The sequence below is a fragment of the Sceloporus undulatus genome, chromosome 4, assembly GCF_019175285.1.
Source record: "Sceloporus undulatus isolate JIND9_A2432 ecotype Alabama chromosome 4, SceUnd_v1.1, whole genome shotgun sequence".
Lineage (NCBI taxonomy): Eukaryota > Metazoa > Chordata > Lepidosauria > Squamata > Phrynosomatidae > Sceloporus > Sceloporus undulatus.
In genome coordinates this window covers 146,993,201-147,017,094 of record NC_056525.1, presented here as the reverse complement: position 1 = coordinate 147,017,094, position 23,894 = coordinate 146,993,201, and the positions used below count along the sequence as shown (strand labels likewise).

The window sequence follows — 23,894 nt, the reverse complement described above, 5'->3', positions numbered from 1 at the left end:
CAAGTGAAATGCACATCAGTTTCAGCAGACCAACTATGTTGTCAGTGTATTGAGAACATGTACAGATTACTGAAGGGCCTTTTTTTGCGACCTGCTTTGAAGTATTTAAAAATGATTCTGATTTTCTGTGCTTGACACTTGGTTGTATATACTCCAGGCAAGCTAAGCATGAGCATCAAAGTTCACTTTTAACGCTTTAATGCTTCACTTTTAACAGATTGAGCGGATTGATAAATTCTTCATCATTGGAGGCTTTCGTCATGTTATGTTCTACTATCAAGACATGGAGGCATCTGAAACAGGTAGGCAAATGGCGCCATTTTGGCAGGCTTGCTGGGGGGAAAAGCACTAAGCAGACACTTGTCCATTGTCCGTGGCAGGTAGTGGGAGGAGAAGATATCAGATCGAGGTACACCTTGCCACTCCTTTGTGGTGGAGGGTTGGAATCTGGAACTGTCTCCATGGGACATGGGACCAGGGGGCTTGTGAAAGAGTCTGCCCTTGAGGCTGATCTGGGGGCTTACTCTGTAAAAGAGTAAGTCACAGGGCTTGGGAGGGGTTTGTCTTCCAAAAAGACCATCTGAGGTAGAAACTGCCCTCAGGATCTGGTGTTTAGCCCAAGGGTGGCTGGAGAGGTATCATTGCTGGATATCTATGCCTCAGTCAAACCCACATCGGGTTGCTCCTCACTTCATTTGCTCAGCCCCATACCTCAAATATGAATAGGTTCTAAGTCAATAAAATGGCCCTTGTTTAAACCCCAAACAGTATGTCTGGTCCCATTATTTCATGGTCAACAATCACCATGTTGGCAGCATCCTCCCTGCATAAATAATCTGGTTTGACACCACTTTGACTGACATGGTTCAATGCATGGAATTCTGGGATGCGTGGCCAGAGGTGCCACAACAAACTACACCTCCCAGAATTCCATAGCATTGAGCCATGGCAGTTAAAGTGGTGTCAAGCCAGATTATTTCTGCAGTGCAGATACAGTAGTTATGTTGTACTATCGAGACATGGAGGCTTCTGAAACAGGTGGGCAAATGGCTTTAGTTGGATGCATGTTATGATATACAGTTCTGGGGAACAATCTCATGTGCATTATTCAGGGTCATAGTTATGGGTAGCATGAATTGCTGAAGGATTTCACACATCCATACTAGTCGCGGATTTCTGCAGAAAGGTACCATTCCAAATTCTTGATATCAGAAAACTTTTTCATCTCTCTATCTCTCTGCCCATCCCAATATTACAGGACTTGGAAGTTCAGCAGGAGTTAACTCCCACTCTGCTAAGAACAAAAAACATAAATTATTTGTGACAGAAGGAAATGATGTTGCTTTAACTGGCATATGTGTGTTCTTCATTAGAACCAATTCTTCCAAAGCAATCACTGCAGAGAATATTCATCGTGTAAGTATTCTGCATGGTAAGGTATCTCCTGTCTCCTGGTCAAGTTGAACTTCAGTTGTACCTATCTGTCATCTGTTGCCTTGCTCATCAAAATGATGAGCAGTCAACAACTTATAATTGCATACATAGTAAATTTCTTGTCCATTTGTGTCCTTTCATATTTCCAGTTTCTGGAGTGTATCAATTTGGGACTGCATGCTTAATCTCATGATTTGAAACTCCAATCCTAATCACACATGTATTCACAGGAAAATGTCCCAAATGACAACATGAATGGATTGTAATAGTTCTAAAATTAGTTGACATCAAAAAAAAATAACAAAGCAAAATGATATACATAAATACACTGTCAAAAATGACTAAAAGGATTGTATTAAAAATACCCAAAATATAATTTTCTTGTAGAATCTAAATATATTTTTCTCTTCCTCCTTGCCAGTAAACAAGCCTGAGCTTTCATTTTCCAAAATGTAATGTATTAAGGATTCCACAACAAATATTTCTGACATTTGTATGCTAAAATCTTGGTGGCCTTGTGATATCAACTGCTTTGTTTACAAAAGCAATGAATATCTGCCATATCTCAACAAACATGGCTCTTATACCTTTTCCCTCTGAGAACTTTACATTTAGCTGTTGGTTTTTCATTTAATGCCAGATCCCACAGCTTCCTCCTCTATGTGAGAAGATCAGCTTCCTTAGCTTATTTCCATTCCATAACTATGATCATTGTTGTCATAGACAGAATAGATACCAAATACGTACGATGCATATTTTGATTATTATTTGTTGTAATAGATAATGATAATAGCCTGCCATTGTTGTTAATGTGCTGGAATGTGATGCTACATGGTGGGTTCAATATTGGTTCCCACCGACTACATGGCCAGAGTAACAACTAACAATGCTCCTTACAATTTTGTTTCAGGAAGTGGTTTTCAATATGATGGATACAACTCACGGTGGTTTACTGAACAGTGTACAGCACTTGTTGTCAGATATCTTCATTCCAGCACTGAAGACTATGAACTATGGCTGGGGAGAGTTGAGTGGCCCCCAGAAAGGGATGAATGTTAAACAGGATTTCCTTGCTTCTCTGGAGGGATTTGTTAGTGTCCTGTCAGGAGCTCAACAGAGTCTGATGGAGAAGGTAAGCCTTCATGCTCCTACATGTACAAGAATAAAATCTGTAGAGCACACTGGAACAGTATACTGGAAATAAAAAAAAACCTAATATAGGTGCGATACATACCGCCTCAAAAAGGTGGGCTGGAGGTGTCCAGTTTTCCTCTGGAGGGACACCGTAGCAGCCAGACTGCGCGGCATCCCTCCGGATCAAAAAGAACCTGGAAAAACCAAGTTCTTCTTGGCGTGTATGGATGCCATCATCAGTGCGCCATTGGTGCACTGTGATGTGTCCATGACAGAAGCGCAGCACCTGGAGGTGCGGATGCAGTGCTGCGCTTGCGTCATGCATGCATGCCCCATATGGGGCATGCACCTATGGTGTGTGCGCGTCGCCGTGCCACCATGCCGTCGTGTGCACAAGCGCCCTTTATTTATTTTCATCATCTATGCACATAGCTTATTAGTTGACTTTACTTTACATTTAAACATCTTACAGCATATTCCTTCAGTTGTAGAGGCATAATATATGTGTTAGGAATTGACCTTTTATGTCCCCTGCTTTCTTTCTAGCAGGCTTTTCTTAAGCTTAATTAATCAAAGGACTTAAACATTTGTTGATAAACACATAGACAGTGCTATACGTATCAGCATCCAATATAAATGCATCAGACATTTGTCTATCTAGTTAAGAAGTATAGTTAATATAGCCCATATTATTAGAGAGGAGATTCTCTTATCCTTCTTACCAACATTCCATGGACATTTCCCATCGGGAAATTGCATTAACAGCATAAGAGCTACACCAGTCATTTGTTTACTTTCTCTCTCAGGCTATTTTCTTGCATCATTTTGTTTTTAGTTGAATTGCTTCATGCCCAGAATTCGTCAGTGCACATGCACTCTTTAATACTATTCTGCCTAGCACAGACATCCTACTTTAAACTTTAAACAGTCATGCTTATTTATAGAAGTATAAAAGAAATGATTTTAGCATGTACAGTGTGCAAGAAAAACTAATGCTGCTGAAAATACCTCTTTATAACCATTGGCAATGCAGCAGCCCTAACTTCATTTGGGTCCGATCACTCCAATGGAAATAATTCTGGAAAATGTTTAAGACATTAAACCAGATTTTAATAATATGTTGTGGAACTGTATAGACAAATTATATAGAGAATTACCTGGGAGTAATAATCAATTAATTACATTGGGTTTACTTCTTAGATATCTATAGCACTGTATGAGAAGCATATTAGTTGGTTCTGGAATTTCAATTAACATATCAAAAATTCTATTGAGATACTTGACAGTGAGTGCTATACACATTTTGCAAACCTACCAATTGCAATCATAGTAATATTAGGAAAATAGAAAAAGTATATTCATCCCATGGGTAGAAGAATAGAGAAGGAAAATATTGGCCATTGTGTAAATTTTCCCTACATAGGTTTAGGAAGGTAAAGGTTTTAAAAGAAAGAATGGTAGCCTTCTGCAGTGTTTTAGAGCTGAGCACAAGAAAAAGAGGAATCAAGTAAGCTTTCAAACACAACTGTCCTTTATTGCTACAATGCATGATTGGGATAAACCATGAGCCACAGCCACAAGAAGAATTACAGGAAACCACTGGGTTCCAAAAGTACTAATTTTTGGGAGAAATCACTTTTAGTGCTCATTATATTTGCAACACAGTTTTAAAGCTATATATTAAAATCTTAAGAAAAGCACCACAGGAATAGTCAAAAACTCTGTCCAGTCTAGCCTTCTCTCCAAAAGGGCCAACCAAATACCCATGAGAAACTCACAGGCAAATCATGAAAGCAAGCTCTCTCCCTCAGTTATTATCCAGGAAACTGTTATGGGGTTATTTAAGAGATGTCAGCATAAAATCCAGTGTCTTGTGCAGTCAACAATCCTCAGCAAAGGGGTGGTTAACATGGTAACCGTCAGTGTTTGGATGATAATTCTCACAAGACATGGTGTGTTTTCTGAGATTTATGAGATTTGTAGTCTAGATAGTCTATATACAGCATGCTTTTTTAAGTGATTGGTCTAATAAAAGTATACTTGGAATAATAACTGCTTGAAACATTGCTCAGGTGAATCTGAAGGAGTGTGATACCTATGATTTGAAAACCCTGAAAGGACCTGCAGACTACTTGGTTGCAGCAAACAGTACAGAGACTCTGGAACGAATTGAAACTTGCATGAAAGTGTGGATTAAGCAAATTGAACAGGTGATACTTAAATTAAGATTGAGATTGAACGTGAAATTTATGGATTTACAACTGTTTGACATAATTCTCTGAAAGAAGAGAGTTCTCTCCTCACCAGATACAAAATACAGTGGTTTTGATAAGAGGTAGTTTTTTTGTGGGTTTTTTGGGCTATGAGGCTGTGTTCTAGAAGAGTTTTTTCCTGACGTTTTCCCAGCAGCTGTGGTTGGCATCTTCAGAGAATGCTGTCATGGAAGAGAGTGGGGTATATATACTGTAGGTTGAAAGGAAACAAAAAATCTGGAAAAACCCACAAAAAGCAAAACATATGTTAATAAATCTCTCCTATTTAATCTCATTTTGATCTGTGTGACCTAGAAAGTATAAACCTTTGTTCCTACTGTCTAGAATTATGACATATCTAGATCAATGATCATTTCAGTCAAATTTATATTAGAAATACATGTGTTCAGTTTTTCAGTTCATGCCCTTGCTAGTTATGATAACTGATGAATGGTCAAATCAGTGATCCTACTGGCTCTTGGAGGATACTCACAGTGAGACCATAGATGCTTGTAGCTCAATATTGCTCCCACAACCCACTGGAAACAGATATTTGATCCTCCTCTGAATGATTTGAGGAATGTCAGCCAATGTTAAGATTGTTCCTCTTGGCTGTTAGGGCAGCTTTTCCAGTTACAGTCTAATGATGCAGCAAACTTCTTCCTGTGGTTTGCTGCTCTGTCTGAAAATGTCATCTGGCAGTGGTTAACATAGTTAAAAGCTTGCAGAGAGGTGTGCATAATGTAAAATATTTCCAGCGTCTTTTTGTTTGGAAGGTGGGGGTTGTTCTGCAGCTCCATGCAACTTCTTTTTAGTGCTGCTTCAGTGTGTTCATCATGAAGTTGTGATGCTTTCAAATATGGCTGTGGCTCCCTAAATTGTTTTTTTCTTTAGTATGTTAAAAAGCTTTGCCTGTAATCTTGTTTTATCACTATTATTAAAGTAGAATGTAAGATCTATAGCACTGAACAACCACCTATTTTGGACAGTAGGAATATATGAGAGAAATGTGAAAAAATACAGATAATTTTAATATTAATAAGATTTAAGGTTTAAAAGGAAGGCATTGCAGGTTGAGTATCTGAAATGTCTTGGATCAGAAGTGTTTTGGATTTAGGATATTTTTGGATTTTGGAATATTTGTATATACACAATGAGATATCTTAGAGATGGGACCCAATCTAAATATGACATTATTTATTTTTCATATACACCTTATACTATTAACCTGAAGGTAATTTCATTCACAATATTTTAAACAATTTTGTGCATGAAACAAAGTTTGTGTACACAGAACCATTAGAAAGCAAAGGTGTCACTATCTCAGCCATCCATGAAGAAAGTTTTGGATCTTGGAGCATTTTGGATTTTTGGATAAGGATATTTAAGCTGTATCTTTAATTAAGACATTATAATGTAAATCCATCAAAGGAAACATTTATGTTAATTATTTTAATTGTTTTTCTAGGTTTTCATTCCTTTATTTAGCATTAAAGACCTATGGTGTCCAACTAGTTAAATGATATCAATACTGTAACCCAGCAACTCACATAGTACTATGTTTTTTTAATCCACTTAAGGCATAAGAAGAGTTTGGTCCTCTCATTGCTGGTGGGTTTTAATGTACATCAGCTCCAGATTGTGTAATTGATGATGAGGCATGATAGGAGTTGCAGTCTAAAAAGGTCTGGAGGGGCACATACTCATAATTGCTGGTTATTTAAAACATAGCAACCCTTTCTGTATTTGATGGATAGTTACCTCTGTATGAATGATAGGTCATTGCTGAAAATAACCAGTTGCGGAAAGAAGCAGATGATCTTGGACCACGAGCAGAGCTGGATCATTGGAAGAAGAGACTGTCCAAATTTAATTACTTGTTGGACCAGCTCAAGACTTCAGATGTGAAGGCTGTATTTGGAGTGCTGACAGTGGCTAAATCAAAACTTCTAAAGGTATGTCTGTTAGTATATAGGTATCAAGACAATACTTGTATATAGAAATACAGTACAGATAGCCCTATGTATTTTACATACAGGACATATAGCTTGTGTATAGGAATGCAGCGCATATAATGCTGTATATTTTACATAGAGGTTTATCACACGGAGCTCCAAACATCATCAAAATGGGGTGGAAGCATCACCAGTGTGATCATGCCTGGCACTTCTAAAGTGAAACGGAAAAGTTATTGCCATGGAATCATCAGCGGAGCAGCCCTTTTCTCATTATTAATGGATTAATCTGTTAATAAGAAAAGGGCTGCTTCCCTGATGATTCCCTGGTGATAATGCTTCCGTTCCACTTTAGAAGTGTCAGGCATGATCACACTGGTGATGCTTCTGCCCCATTTGATGACATTTGGGTGACAGAAGCGCCGTGTGTGATAAACTCCATACAATACATTTGCCACATTGCCGCATTACACTTTTATAGTGCTGCTATTCAACTTTTAGTGCGCTGGCTGCCTCCTGTTGCATTCTGAGGTTTGTAGTTCAGTGAGGCCTAAGCGCTCTCTGGCTAAGAATTCTAAATGCCCCTCTCTAAACTTCAAATCCCAGAATGCAACAGGAGGCAGCTAGAGCAGTTAAAGTGGAATAGCAGCACTACAAGAGTGTAGTACGGTAATCTATATAGTTTTTCAGCCTAATAGGGTCATAAAGCAGGTTACAATGAACTCTACAGAATTTTAGTAACTAGGACAAATGAAAAAAGGAAGTCAAGAAAATGTATAATTACTGTACATGTTATAATGATGGCTGTATTCATGCTGATGTAAAATAAATTGAGTGTGCCCACGTTATACGCAGGTGCGCTTTACACGGTCTTGAGCATAGGTGCTCAAGACGCGGGGCATGCACGGGGCCCAAGGGGTGGCGCATCCCATTCAAATGAATGGGCGCGCCCACCCATGGCGCCCCGTGCGCCACCACACCGCCGCATACAAGCCCCATGTTTCCAATGAGGTTCGAGCATAGGTGGAATTCACCTTACATGGCAGGGTCCGGAACGGATCCCCTGCATAAGGCGAGGGCCGACTGTAAATAAAAAAAAAACAAAACGGATTGCCATTGGGGCTTCTGGATCCATGGGGAGGATGAGTTGGCACAACTGGCACCCAAATGGGCCAATAGTGCCAGCACTGTTTGCATACTCCCATCCTGACCCCAGACTTATTAAAACAAAGTATGTACAGTTGACCCTCCTTATACACAGACTTTTTATACACAAATTCAAGCATCCATGGCTTGAAAATATTCAAAAATGTATAAATTTCAAGTATCAAACGTTGATTTTTCCATTTTATATAAGGGACACCATTTTGCTATGCCATTGTATTTAATGGGACTTGAACATATATGGATTTTGTTATTCACGGTGGTTCCTGGAACCAAACCTCAGCGGATAACAAGGGTCAACTGCACCAGAAGAACTATGTAAACTTGAAAATGACAGTGCTGTGGTGAGAGATGTAATTTCCAAATGGTAAAAGAGTAACAGTTCACCTGGTCCACGGCAGATTCTTCTGACCTCTTCTGCTTACTTGCTGACACTGATCCCCACACCAGCAGTCCACATGCTCAGGGGATTCTCCAGAGTTTGTATCCTGATTTGCAGCAAACGAGGACTCTTTTTACTCAAGAGAATTGTCCTGGAGTGTGGATTGGATGTATGTTTCACTCACTTGGTCCCATGTATCATCTAAACATATCAGTGTGGAAACAGGGTGCATGGACATGGCTGATGTCTGTCAAAAAAACTAAACTAAGCAAACAACATAAAACATGCCCTTTATTCTTGATATACATCTTGATATAGTATAATGTATGAGCCACTTTGGTATAGAGCTTTGAGTGTTGGACTAGTGTCAGGAGGCCAGGGTCTGAATCCCTGCTTGGTCATGGAATCCTACTGGGCAACTCTGAGTAAATCACACTTTTTCACCCTCAGAGGAAGGCAATGCCAAACCCCTCTGAATAAATTGTGCCAAGAAAACTCCATGACATCTTCACCTTAGAGTTGCCATAAGTCGGAAATGACTTGAAGGCATATAGCAAGAACAAACGTGGCACATTCCTGACTGTATTAAACAATCCCTAAATACAAACAGATCTGGGGTAATTGCCTGGAGAGAAGATACACTGATATTACCACTGAAAGAAGGAGTATTTCATACTCTGAAGTAACTTTTTATTGTTTGTTTTATTACAATAATTAGTCTAGTGTTTTTTTCACCTGAGTCAGAGAATCTTGTTTATTATCTGTTACTGCTCTGGGCAAAACCATTTCTGAAAAAGCCATTAAAAAGTTTCATAATGACACGTGATCTTAATTAAATGGTATCTATTTTGTTTTAATTTTCCCAGAGTTGGCGAGAGTTGGACACTCAGATCACTGATGCAGCAAATGAAGCCAAAGACAATGTGAAGTATCTGTATACCCTTGAGAAATGCTGTGACCCTCTGTATAACAGCGACCCTGTAAGGAAAAAAAAAAAAGTTTGCATGTTGTTTAGATATACTTTGTTATAGCCAAGAAGTTTCTGAGTCACACATTATTGGTAGTTAACATAGCTGAAATAATCAGTTAAAAACAATACTGGCTAAATAGTTTCATGAGTTGTGATTTTAAAATTATTTCTCATAATCCATGGTGTGTAGTGTAAATCATCTGTCCTCAGACAGGCACCTGATATACATTTTGGACTGAAGCTCCATTGGCCTCAGCCAATAGAGCTATTGCTTGCTGGAAATAGTGGAAGATGTAGTTCAACCATCTAAAGAGTTATCAGATTGGTGGAGATGTGTGGAAATGATAGTGGGCATATCTAGACTAACAGGGTATACAGACCAGTGATAAAGGCTGGCATGGGGGTGGAGTGGGGGATGGCATCTACACAACACATGCCTCGACTCCATCCCCATGTTGGCATGATGCCATGTGAGGCACCACATGGCAGGCAGTGTCACAGCACTCCTCTGGCGCTGTGTCCAGATGATGCAGCACCAAAGGAGCGCCAAAAAGCTGCGGTGCCAGCAGCTACTGTGCTCTTTCCACGGTGCAAAAGGAGCCACCTTTTGTGGCTTCTTTTTGCACTGTGGAAAGCCAGCTTGGGGCCATGGCATGTAGTTGCCACAGCCCCGATCTGCTGCTAAAAGGGGTGGCTGCAGGCTGCCCTTAGAGGTGGTCTGTCAAGCCCCTAATTACAAAAACTTGAATGTCCGGTTCTGTTCCTGTTCTTTCCATTTTTATTTTGGAGATCTATACATATTTTGTTTATCTCAGAATATTTTCTGTCAGCTCCTGGTACAACTGGAGACTTTTTATATCAACTCCCTGGGTGGATTTATTTTAACCCAGACAAAGGAATTGGCAAAACTATCTCTGAGTATTCTTTGCCTAAGAAAATCCTATAGGTTGATAAGTAAATTGAAGGCGCATGCGCGCGCACACACACGTGCTAAACCAGCAAGAACATAAACAAGACTGGGACTTTTCAATCAGTCTGGATGCATGCAGTGTTAAGTCAAAAAGCACTAGAGAATTTGTACTGATAATCATGCTGGCATTTTAGGTGACCATGGTAGATGCTATTCCAGGACTCATACATGCTATCAAAATGATCCACAATATCTCACGCTACTATAACACTTCAGAGAAGATAACTTCCCTGTTTGTGAAGGTATGTGCACTGATAGCTCTTGTGAATTTCTCCTTTTTTAAAATTAAAAATTAGAGTTAGGTTATTTAAGAAATAATTGTGGAACATATTATTATGAATGTCATCTGACTGGCTGAACAGGCTTTCTTTCAACATCAAACATTTCTGGAAAAAAATGATGCAGTGTATAAACCTAAGAAAGCAATTTCTTTGAGGCCATAGGATTCATTGGAAACCTCTACCCCCAAAAGCTCTTAGATGGCACCCCATCTTAGATAGCGATATATAATCTTGGAAGTGAGAGAGTTCTTCTCAGAGCTGTACTGAGCCACCATGGAGATATCTGCAGTCCTTCTACAAGGATGGAATTGTGTCTTAATGCAGGGTGTGGGGAGAGGTGTGTTGGGGTTGAGGAAGTGGACATGGAGGTAGTTCTCATGAGAGAACACTTAAAACAAGAACTGGATTAAATGAATCCCCTCTCAGTGCTTGCGCTAGGAGGGTTTTTCCCCAAAACAAGGGGAATGTCAAATTGGAGGGTAAAACCACTCCTTTATTACAACAGTTCCATTGGCTACTGCTCTGTTTATGAGCACAATTCAGAGTGTTTGTTATCACCTAAAAACCCATACAGTTCAGGCCCTGATAATCTGAAGAATTATATTCCCTCATATGAAACTGCTTGGTCTCTGAGATGTTCATGGGGAACTCTTATCTCTGGGGTTTATCAGACAAGGGAAATTGGATGTATAATCCAATAGCAATCCAATAGCAATTATGGGGTTTAACGTTATTGTGTGGTAGACTAACACATACAATTTCGGGCAATGGGAAGTCAGTCCAAACGCAATCATGGGGTTTCACGTTATTGCATGATAAACTACAACATGCAATTTCGGGCAATGGCAGGTCATTTCGAATGCAATTTGAATTCAAGTACATTCGCTGAACTAGCAATTTCACGTGAATGCGTTCTGGCCCCACTTTTTTTTTCATTTGAAATTAAGAGAAATTCCTCTCCTGTGATAACCTCCTTGGTCTCACCATTCATAGATACAATTTGTGGGAATAGAGGAGAAGGCCTTTCCATTGCGGTCAGGCTCATTTGCTTTATACCTATTAGGTGTAATGAATAGTTATACCTATTGGGTGTAATGAATAGCCTGAAAAAATTAGAATCAATGTTTTTTTAAAAAATGTCACAACGGTTTACTAAAACAAAGCCTCTTGTTCTATTTTGCAGGTTACAAATCAAATGATAACTGCCTGCAAGGCTTATATTACCAATAACAATACTGCCACCATCTGGGACCAACCACAAGATGTAGTTGTGGAGAAAATACAAGCTGCTATAAGACTTAAGCAGGTAAACTTTATAAGATGCGATGTGATATGATAAGATGCAAATGCAAATTCTAGAGTTCACAATTAAGAATCAAGAAGAGGGCTGGCCCTACCAAGAAGCAGTGCCTCAAGCACTGAATGTTGGCCCTCCTCCCATTTCTCCTAGGTACCCTTGGATATTCTTCTTTGTTATAGGACAGTGTTTTAAGTGTCACATAGTTTATCCTGAGTCTCCTAAAAGGGACCTACTGCCTCAACAATAAGGGATGTGACTGAAGATGTGACTGCCTGAGACAGCAAAATGACTTTGGTCAGCCATGTTGAAGAAATTATGAGAGCAAACTCCTGAATTATATACAAAGGTGTACTGATACGTTAATGTACAGAGCATAGGGCACCACAAGTGTATTAAGTATGCATGCCATTACATCATGCCACCTTTTTCCATTTATTTCTTTTATCTTGCTTCATGTTCTGAAGGAATATCAAAACTATTTTCACAAGACCAAACAAAAACTGGAACAAAGTCCAGCCGAACGACAGTTTGATTTTAGTGAGATGTATATCTTTGGAAAATTTGAAACCTTTCATCGCCGCTTGGTTAAGATTATGAAAATCTTTGATATCATCACAACCTATTCTGTTTTACAAGAGTCCAAGATGGAAGGACTAGAAGTGATGGCAACAAAATATCAGGTGAGCAGAATGTCTGCCTCAATTGATTTGATCATCAGTAGTTAAGTCATATCAATAATATACCTACAAAAATCTTGACCTAAGAGGGCATCTTGGAGGGTAGAATTTGAGAAGTGTATGTTTAAGGTAGCATCCTGTCCTGTTGGTAAGACAGTCTGATTCTCCTTGTTAATGTTTGGGTTTTAAAATATCAAAGTCCAAGGCTCAGGTGGACAGAAAGTTGTGAGGTTATTTCTCTTTCCCACCAGTTCTCCCCTACCATCATGCTTCCATGTGCTGAAAGATGGCTAGTAGACCATATGGAAAAATAACTAAATGCCAGTGAACATATTGAGCCTTTAGTCTAAACTGCCATTGGTATCTTTTAAAAAGTCTTTAAAATAAAGGTTAGTTTTCAAGCTGTTTATTTTTGCAATGTATTAAGAAAGACGACTAGTTTACAGTTTATGTACCATTCTGATTATATAAACAAATCTGAGTATGTGAGTTAAAGTGAAAGAAAAATATATTGCAGAATGGTTTATCACTGGGTTTGCTATTCTTCCCATTTTACAGATAGTTTTACTAAGGCGTGGTAGAGACCAGCAGCAAAACGCTGGCCCTTTGTACTGTGCAGCTACGCTGCAGCACCCAAACCACATGGCGCAGCTGCTCAGCAAAAAAGAAGCCACCTAGAGTGGCTTCTTTTTTGTGGTGTCATAAGGGCTGCTTCCTGTCAGAGACGTGTGGGTGCTCAGACGGCCACACGTTATCCATATGGCCCCTGTGTGGGCGGTGCCACTCAGTAATGGTGCCGCCTGCATGTAGTAGGGCTTGGGAACGTGCGGTTGGTGCATGCTCCTGAGCCCTACTATCTCAACCAGGACATCACGTCCTGGTGGTGTGTACTGGGCCTGAGATTAACTTGCATATATATGCCAGTTGCAGAGGTGGAAATCATGTGGCATTCCAGCTGTTGTTGGATTGCAAGTCCCAGCAGTTCTAGATAGCATAGGCATTGGTGAAGAATGCTGGGAGTTACAGTCCAAAGCATGTGGAGGGAGTTGCATGAGTTCTATCGCTGCCCCACTGTCTTACGACTCAGCAGCTATTAGGCTGATCTCACTAGCTTAGATTGATTGCAAGAGAGTGACAAATGTATCCAGGACATAACTGAGACTGCAGTGCTATAGGGTACAGGGGGGTGGGTTTCGAACTCTGTTCATTGCTCTTGCTGCACATCTCTTGCCACAGGAGCCGAGTGGGCAGGCAAACCCATCCAGATAGTGTCAACAATGGTAGCAGCATCATGCTGTGCTAAGATGCTCTAGCCCTGTGATTCAGACTCACTGAGACTATCATCTTAATGATGCCACTGGCACATTGGGACATGTGGACACAGAGCCATGTGCAGAACTGCCCCTAGGCTACCACCTTTCCCTTCCATCATCCTTACAGTCTTTTGCCATGGGCAGGTAGTAGTCTGGGAGCAGCAAGAACAAATTTATGTGGGAATAGATTTAACTTCTTTGATTGAAGGCATATTCAGTCACATGGATTCTCCCTGAGGTCAGAAGTGGTACACGAAATCCAGTGGAAAAAAAGGATGAAATAAGTAGTCTATGTTGGGTCTTTCAGGCTTCTGTCTGTATGTTACAAACACATATTAGTCTTGGACTAGTTTAACAGGTCACCATTCCCAAAGAATAATGCGAATTGTAATTTGCTGAGGTTGCTAGACATTCCTGGCTCCTCATAGCTATTTATATTTAACGCAGTAAGCTGTCTTGTACTTTCATTTGCACAGACTGCGGCGATGCAGGAACAATGGGAGGTAACTTGTGCCAGGGCTGTCAATGCTGTGCCTTGTGGTTATGAAAATGATGGCTTGCTTCTCCCTGGCTACCTTTTAATAAAGAGAAAATAATATTTCTACAAACTTGTGTATATTTCTGCTTCTATATATCTTCTGCCCCACCCACTTCCCCAAAAGCCAGTGCACCAGAGTGTGTTGTACAAAGTGTTGCACATTTTTGCATGTTGGAAACTTATTTTACTTGAATTTTTTTTAAAAATGAAAACTCATTGAAAGACTTTTGTGTGAAAAAAGATTGTCTAGTTAATGGATGCTGTTCCAGTTTTTATGTTCAAGCTTGCCATAATGTAATATTAAGATGTGTCACTTTTCTTTTCTCTTTTTGAAGGATGCATTCAATGTCAGGGATGGGAGAAGAGGGAGAAATTTTTAGCCCTTTGTTGTGAGTTTTTCTTGAGAAGACAAGTGTCCTATTCTAACAATATATACATTCCCAATTATATTTAGAGTATTGTTTCCACCATGAAAAAAAAGCAGTACAACTTCTTGGATCCGCGGAAAACTGATTTTGATCAAGACTATGAAGAGTTCTGCAAGCAAACCAATGATCTTCATGTAGGTTGGATCCTTGCCAATTGGATATGTTCATTTTTTATTGTTAATCATTAATCCCTAACTCCATTAGTATAGGTAACTGTCATTAGAAATGATGCTTGTTCCCCACAAAGACTGTGGTTTTAGCTGCAATGAATTTAAATGTTTTGGTAGATCAAGGATATAATTCACAGAGATCAGGATGTGCTGATTCCCAGTACAATAGAGCAGGTCCTCTCTTTTATGACTGCTGGGTAGAACTGTGTAATGGCAGAAAATACAATTCCTTTCCAAAGGCCAATCCATGTCCCTCATGTAGTCAAACCATGTGTTTCCAAGTGCAATGCTTTAGGTTTTGGATAGGATTTAAAAGCAGCCATTCATTTAAACAGAAGAAAGTAAAACAGCACATTAGGAATACCATTTGGGTTGAGGTTGAATACAGTCTTTTCCTATTATGAGTCTAACCACGGATGAAGAACCACTGGCCCATGCAGAGTCAATAGCTGACCTACAGCCTCCCTTTGGCAGGATACAAACCACCCCAAAAGGGCGGTCTGTCCGCGCCTTGTTTTGGTGTGTGAGGGAATCACAGCAGAGAAACTGCACGGCTCCATCGCGCAGCAAAAAGAACCCGCAAAAAGTGGGTTCTTTCTGTGGTGCCATAAGGATGTTGCAGTGCGCCAAACATCTTTATGGGGGTGTGACATGCAGACACTAAGTGTCCATCGCGTCAAAATGTCGGCGCCCGTGTGTATAGGGTGCTGCCATTTTGACGCCCTCGTCACTTGCTAGGGGTGAGGCACGTATAGGCGGTGTGCCCTCGGCCAACCCCTAGCATGTGATGGGGGTGCCGCAAAGGCCCATCTGGAAAGGGCTTTTGTTACCCATCCTTTATGCAGCAGCAATTAGGCTTGGACAAAGCCTTCCAATCTAACTGCTGAGCAAGTGTGTCACAGATGGGTTTGAAAAGCTCATCCCCTCTCCCTATATACTACAGCTTCTCCCTGAGTTTTTTTCAGGAGGTAGAATTGAAAAAAGGCCTCTGGCTGACTTTAATAAGAGTTTTTTCAAGCCTCTTTTGTGAGGTGTGCCTTTTGTGTGAAAAACTCTCTGTGTGAACATGTGTGTATGTGTGTGTGTGTTCCTACCCTCCAACTGTCCAAATTTGGAGGAGACACTTTTGATTAATCCTCTGCCACTCCACTTTTTCATCTGTTTTTAAAATGCCCTAGTTTCTCTTTCCTCCTCCCACTTTCCCTGTTTGTCCCCAGTTTACTTCAGTTGCTGCAAACTGAATGCAAAGTGCAGTAGTAGTTTGCACTTAGTTAACTCTGCAGTGAGAAGGGAGGGGAGGAGGGTTGGGACCTGTAAACTCAGGCAAAAGCAAACTGCTGTTGCTTCTACTAGCTCAGGGGTAGGCAACCTGCCGCCCGCGGGCCGGATGCGGCCCGGCAAGGCCTTGGGACCGGCCCCAGCCTGGTCCTGCCGCCGATTGCCGCCGGGGCCTTTGGGGGGCAATTGTCTATAGAAGCCTCAGAAACATGCATTTATATTAACATTTTTTTAAAAATCAGCAAATTTTTTCACGTGTCCTCCATTTTTTTAAAAAAAGTGTCTTCCATTTGAAAATTTTGTCCTACATTTGTCTTGGTTTATTTATATATTTAATTTTTTTAAAAAAAATATTTAATTATTTATTTTTTGGCTTCGGCCCCCCAGTTGTCTGAGGGACAGCAACCCGGCCCCTGGCTCAAAAAGATTGCCTACCCCGTACTAGCTTATCACTTCTTCCTCATTAATAATGTTTGCAGTTTTGACCACAGTGTGATGTTGCTTGTCCCAATTTTCATCTGTGAAATGTTGGAGGACATGGTGCTCCTATATGTATATGTATGAATACTCTCTCTCTTTGTGTGTGTGTGTGTGTGTGTGTGTGTGAGAGAGAGAGAGAGAGAGATATGCATATTTGTGTGTCTCTCTGTGTTTATGTGTGTGTTTGTAAGAAAAGGCATCCCTGCCCATTTACTTATGTCATGAGGAAGTAAGTATGATAGCCCCAAGATATCATATAACCCATTAGATGACACATGTGGCCCTCAGGTTAAAAAAGAATGCCACATCTGCTCTAGTAATTTAGAATAAAGATGTCTCATCTACGGTACCTAGATCTTATTTGGCTACCTCTTCACATGAGAATGTGGCCCAGTTTTTACAATATGCCTAACCTACATTGTCTTCATGGTTTCTGTCTGCAGCAACAATTACAGATGTTTATGGACATTACCTTTGAAAACATTACGAACACTGAAAGAGCTCTACATATGCTGAAGAAATTTGAAAGGTAAAAAGAAAAAAATAAAAGGAAATGACTCAATTTCATTTGGGGTAATTTGGAATGTTTAAAATATGTTTTCAACTTTTAAAACAGTTTTAATCATGCTTTTAAAAATAATATTGTTACTTAGTTTTTTTCTAATTTTGTTTGTTTGTAAATTACTGTTTTAGCCTAATCTTTTAAAAATGATTGTAAATCACCTTAAATCCCTTCTTGGGAGATAAATTCAATAAATAAATAAGATAAAAATAAATAGTGAAATACAGGTATATCTGTAACTCTTCCCTCCTGCTTTTGAACTGAATATTGTAACTGACTTTCAACTTCCATCCTATATAGTTTCATTGTCTTGCATTATTCCAGCAATAGTAAGGTCCTGTTATCTCACTTCATACACTAAGGATGTTTAAAGTTTATCTGAGGTTATCATGAATTATGCGATTCTTTGTTCACAGACAAACATATCTGGTATCAGATTCCTTTTCATATTTTAAACTGGTATAATTTAATGTTGGCCACTGTTCATTACTGTGACTTGAGGAGGGTCAAGCAAATGACAGCCCTATATTCAGTTTCTAGTCTCAACTAGTATTCCCATTCAGTGAAATGAATATCTAGTACATCTACATTTCTGTAAATCTCATTGGTTCAATGGGTCTACTTTAGCTAGCACTAGCAATTGTATTCAGATCACAATGTTTAATAGCATTATATGCAAGCTTGTTTTTGTCTTTTGGAGCATCCATCAGTTAGACTATTATTATATAGTCACATGGTAGAATCAGCATCGATGATACTTTAATGTTTCATATTTTGAGGTTAGATTAGATATCTTTTTAGGTCCCTTTAAACTGTATTATTCTATGTCAAGAAACTACTGCAATGAACACCAAAATCTTCTTCTTTCTCTAAATTAGGCTAGGAATCCCCAACCTTGGCATTGATGAGAAATACCAGATAATCCTTCACAACTATGGCCATGACATTGACATGGTCTCTAAACTATACTCCAAACAAAAGAATGACCCCCCTCTGGCTCGTAACCTTCCTCCCATGGCCGGTAAGATCTTGTGGGCACGGCAGCTGTTCCACAGAATCCAGGAGCCCATAGATCTTTTCCAAAAGCACTCCACAGTTCTGCAGACACCAGGAGCCAAGTCCATTATCCGCAACTACAACAGGGTGGCTAAAGTCCTTCTAGAATTTGAGGTTGTCTACTATAGGGGATGGCTTCAACAGGTAAGACAGCATACTGAATATTTTCAATGTAGAATTCATATGGCATATCTTGCTCTCAATGCCAATCAGATCTAAAACCCTTGAGTTTAATTTTCTTATATTTCTTCTTGGCACAGTGGTTAGTTATACACTTTTTTCATTTTCTCAGTTGCTTGAAGAATGGTGAGCATTTCACAAGCATGTTTGTAGGTTTTAATAAATTACTGTTTTTAATGTTTGCTTGATAGATTTTCTTGTTGCTCGTATAAAATATTAAATAAGCTTATTTAAAACAACAACAACTGCTGCCACCCTTGGTTTGATTTTCATGTTGTAGAGTTTGCTTTCAGATGGGTATAAATCCAATTATTATTCCCATACAGTACAATGTATATCCATTGAACCAATGGGATCTACAGAAGTGTAGAGTTATCATTCATCATTTGATTCAGTTGCTCTATGATAGTTGGGACTAATTGTTGGATTTAGGCTTCACAGTGCAGATCCCCAAATATTACCACACATACAAGTTAAGTTTCTCTAATCTGGAATGTCTGCCAATGCAGAATTCTGCATTCATCACCGCTGCCATGGGTTGCTCATTCTGAGGTCAGAATGAGGCATCCATCCATATGATCATCACTGGATGCTTCATTCTGATGTCAGAAGCGAGCAACCCAAAGTGGCTGATGCTCCTGGCAGCTTGGTGAGATGCCTTTGCAGACTGCTGCTATGGCACAGAAATGGAAGGTGAGGTAATGGGGACAGGGCAGGGTAGCTGTGAGTTCAGGTTACTGGTCTGTACAGACAAGGCCTATGTTACTAGTTAAATCTGTTTCATAAAATTCTACTTAAGCAAGCTTATAGCTGCTTTGTAGTGAGGTTAATTAAAGATGAGTGCCATAGCTCAGTCTGCTGATATATAGAAGACTGATTTGGCATACAGAAGCCAGAATTCCTTGGATCCCCAATTAAAAAAAGATTTTGGATAGTCAGACAGAGGGAGAACCCTGATTGAGGCCCTGACAAAGCCTCAGCGGTCTAGATCCTCTTTCCCTTTCCGGTGCTCTCCAAATGTTTGGGGTTATGGCTTCTTTCATCCCTGACCATGGGCAGTACTGGCTGAGATTCTTGGGAAGTAAATTCCAAATCATATGGAGGCCATCTGGCTGTGGGAGCCTGGTAAAGATAACCTAGAGAAAGGAGAACAAACAAACAAACATCCCCCCTCCCCCCAGGCATCAAATTTTTAATAAAGGATGATTATGATGCTGGTTGTGGTGATGATAATGATGGTGAGACGAGGCAAATCCTAGGGTTACTCCAAGAAATAGTTCATCAATAAGTGTTAAATCTATTGCCGTAGTAAGTAGGTCTCAATTTTTTGTTGCCACAAGCTCTTCCAGGAGACTACGAATATCCAGGTTGAAAAGAGTTTCCATGAAAAGGCATGGGAAATTTAAAAAAATCAGTGAAAAACAGCTTTCAGAATCATTCCAGCTAATTTGCAGAATAGGATTTTGACGCAAATTTGTTTCATAGTTTGTCAGATGCTTACATCTGTTTGCATCTCTGTTTAGCAATGGTTTGCAAAGGGCCAATCTAAGCAAGTCTTGCATTGCTTGAGATCTCATGTGCATTCCTTGTGTACAGGTGCAGCTAACTAAAGCAGGACTTCAGGCATCATTACTGGTAAAAGCTCCAGAGACTGGAGAAATCTTTGTGAATTTTGACCCAGAGATTCTCACCTTAATAAAGGAGACACGGTGCATGGCTCGTCTGGGACTAGAAATCCCACCATTTGCCATTGCTCTTCAGCAAAAAAGTGACTCCTACAAACAGAACTTGAATAAACTGCAGGTATTTTTTTGGCTTAAAACATATTTGTTGGATTTATGGGCAACTCCAGCACTTTGCATGCAGTTTTGTTAGCAATTCCAAAAGAAATGTGGAGGATAGCTTTCCATCTTGCTAGCATAAAGGGAAACCTGTTACCTTCAGGGGGAAAAAAGGCCCTTATACACAATCATTTTAGCTTGCTTTAGAGCACAGTTATGAAAAAGCAGTGTCATAAGAGCAATGTTGCTTAGGAATCTCTCATACCTTTGATTTGATCAAGTGGTTTCCTATCTTGTTTAAATAGCTGTATAGTATTTGCTGCTGAACATACAGTATCCATATATTGTTGTTTGCCCCAAATCCTCTTGTTCCCTTAGGCTGGTATAATGCTTTGTTATGCCAGAGAATGCACTTTTGAGTGCACAGTGGTTGCACAGGGTTGAAATAGATGGTTGAAACAACAACATCTTAGTTGCCAGGCAAAAGTGCCCTGCCAGTTCTTGAGCAGCACAGAAGCCATCAAGTCTAGGGATCCTAGATCTCAGGGCTTGGCTCCTCTTCCCTAGTCCTGAGGGCAAGAGCAAGGAATCTCAGGGTGAGAGTACTGTCTTGAAAAATGAATGATAAAAAACTAAATGATTTTGGTTTAGTCTTAGGTTTCCAGATAACTAAAGAGAAAACCAAGATATTGTCTATGAACCTTACAAAGGGAGGAGATGATGAACTAGCTGAAATTGCAAATTTTAAGTTAAAGTTCTCTATGATGAATCGTGACATCACAATTACCACTAAGAATACCAAGCTTTTCAAAAATAATTATTCCAAACTATGGCAAGAAATCAGGTTTGATTTGAGTAAGTAGAAGAAATTGAAGCTGTCATTAATGGGGAGGATTGCGACAATAAAGATGTCAGTCCTGACAAAGATGCTTTTCCTTTTCCAGAACATTCCAGTACTTGCAAATGAAAAACCATTTGACTTGTGGCAAAAAGATATTACTGGTTTCATTTGGGCTGGTCATAAACTTAGAATAAAATTGAAATTATTGCAAGATGAGATCTCCAGGGGCAGGCTTGGACTCCCTCATTTGAAAATACACTATGATGCATGCTGCTTGGAGTGGCTGAGAGAATGGATATTGCTGAAAAGCAAAAGGCTATTACAATTGGAGGCTACAGGCAACTGCTTCGGCTGGAATGCATATTTAATTTATAATAAAGTAAAGGCGAACTGAGAATTTGAAAACCGCTTTTTAAGCAAAGCACTTCTAAGAGTTTGGAATAAATACAAAAGAGATATAATCCAAAAGATACCCCTCTGGACATCTGCAATAGAGGCATTTCATCATATAGAAAAAATATCATAAGGTATCTGGCTAAAATATGCAGATATTTTGACAGTTGATGAGGAGCACAGATTTAATTTGAGGACGAGAGAATAATTAAATGAAGAAGGATGTGACATGAATTGGTTCCTTAACAGTCAAATTCAGGAAAGATACAAAATAGATTGCAATACAGAAGGATTTACAAAAAACCAAACGGAATTGGAAAATTAATGCTTGAAGAAAATGACACACTTATCTCCAAATTATACAAAGTAATACTCAAGTTGGAAATGGAAAATAAGTTAGTCAAAGATTGCATGATCAAATGGGCTCAAGAAATTGGAGAAAACTTGCAGCTAAAGGATTGGGAAATGAATTGCCAAAGAAGAATAAAACATACCTTATCAGCAGATTTGAAAGAGAACTATTACAAGATCCAACTCAGATGGTACTTGACCTCTGAGAAACTCAGTAAAATTCATAACAATGTTGACAACAGACATTGGAAGTGCAGAAAAGAAAAAGGAACCATGCTTCACATGTGGTGGATATATGAAAAAGCAAATAAGTACTGGACAATAATTCACAAAGATGTAATGGAAATCCTACAGATTATATTGAAGAAGGATCCAATTTTTTTTTATTAGGCATGATTGATGATAAATATGAAAATAAATTTGGGAAAATTATGTTCTATATAATTTCGGCAGCTAAGATACAAGAAGATGGAAAGAGACTGAGATTCCTGATCTTTCAGAATGGAAGTTGAAGATGTCTGACAACATTGCTACTTAGAGATGCCCTGGTAGAAAAATGTGATAAAGACTGGGTAGGATGTGTAAATATTTGAATTCCTTACAATTAAGATATATAAAATGCAGAAAAATAATATTCAGATGAATAAACAATAGATAGAAAATGTTTGGAATATGATGCCTCAGATTATGTTATCTTTTGTAACATGTTTTGCATAAATAAGAATTCAGAATGAGAAATTAACTTCTGAATTCAACAGTCTTTACCGAATCGGTCCAAAAATAAGATAGAGGTACTAAGGATAACAATTAGAGTGAATGAAGAAAAAGGTACGACTTTCTCTGTAAATTAGACTATGGAAATCAGAAAGGGAGTCAGAATAGTGATGGTTGGTTTTGTGATAATGTTTGTATGGTTTGCTTTGTGTTTCTTATTTTATATTGAGTGTTATGCTTTATAATTTGTTTGTAAATAAATTTATTTTTTAAAAAATAAAATAAAATGAGTGTCTATATATACAGTTGTCCCTCCAGATTTGTGAGGGATCCGTTCTGGGACTCCCCGTGAATTTGAAATTTTGTGCTGGTCAATTGGCCGTAATAAAGTTATTATTATTATTATTATTATTGAAATTTCATGAATATTCAAATCCCTCCCCTCTTTCCTTACCTCCTTCTTTTCTGACCCAGCACCACCCTAGCTTGACCTTAGGGGCCAGAAGGGGGCCTTCTATCAGTCCTGAGGGAGTGAGGCAGGGTGTGGGGGCCGCTGGGGCCTCTAATCTATGCCAGCCGCCATGGGGACTAGCTTCCTGGTCATGCCCTGGGCCCAGCGTGTGCACACTCTCCCTCCCCCTCAGCCAATGGGTGTCCCCTGCTTTCATCTCAACCCTGTTACCCTGGGATTGGCTCAGCTGAGATGGATCCAGAGCAACATGGATGAAATGGGGGGGGGGGGGAAATAGAGGATCTTCCTCCCTTTGACAGCCTCATCGTCCCCAGGACAGCCGAGGGAGTGATGAGGCAGTAGGGAGGAGATGTTTAGAAGTGTGCCCATTGGCTGCAGTGAAGGAGGACGTAGTGTGTACATGCTGGGCCCAGGGTGCCACCGGGAAGCTAGTCCCCATGGCGGCCAGCATGGATTAGAGGTCCTGGTGGCCCCCACACCCTGCCTCACTCTCTCCGGACTGAGGGAAGGGAAAGAAGTAGGGAAGAAATGTAGAGGAGTGTGCGGGAGGGAGGAGGGGGACATGGCAGCAACCTTGTGAATAATCAAAACCATTAGTTCCAAAGCTGCAAATCCAAAGGGATGGCTGTATTCTCTCTCTCTCTTTCTTAGAATGGCACAGTTAATACAGTTGTGGTTGATAATGTAAATATCATGCTTAATAGCATCACTAGGGACTGTCTGTTGCTTATAACATCACCAAGGCCTCTCTTGCCTTCCTAGGTCGTTAGGGTTTTGGCCCTAAAATTCCAAGAACTGGACTAGTCCTGACTTGGCAA

At 39.7% G+C, this 23,894-nt stretch overlaps 1 protein-coding gene across 1 annotated transcript in view; it reads left to right on the top strand.

Moving 5' to 3' along the window:
* The window catches only part of DNAH5 (dynein axonemal heavy chain 5), a 166,712-nt gene that overhangs the window by 17,882 nt on the left and 124,936 nt on the right, over window positions 1-23,894 (top strand). The window contains exons 3-15 of the mRNA XM_042465764.1: window positions 218-302; window positions 1,259-1,416; window positions 2,345-2,566; window positions 4,641-4,778; window positions 6,599-6,775; window positions 9,188-9,301; window positions 10,396-10,503; window positions 11,726-11,848; window positions 12,307-12,522; window positions 14,825-14,932; window positions 17,170-17,255; window positions 18,167-18,488; window positions 20,121-20,327. Coding sequence (XP_042321698.1) covers window positions 218-302; window positions 1,259-1,416; window positions 2,345-2,566; window positions 4,641-4,778; window positions 6,599-6,775; window positions 9,188-9,301; window positions 10,396-10,503; window positions 11,726-11,848; window positions 12,307-12,522; window positions 14,825-14,932; window positions 17,170-17,255; window positions 18,167-18,488; window positions 20,121-20,327 — 2,064 coding nt within the window. The remainder of the gene's footprint in view (window positions 1-217; window positions 303-1,258; window positions 1,417-2,344; window positions 2,567-4,640; window positions 4,779-6,598; window positions 6,776-9,187; window positions 9,302-10,395; window positions 10,504-11,725; window positions 11,849-12,306; window positions 12,523-14,824; window positions 14,933-17,169; window positions 17,256-18,166; window positions 18,489-20,120; window positions 20,328-23,894) is intronic.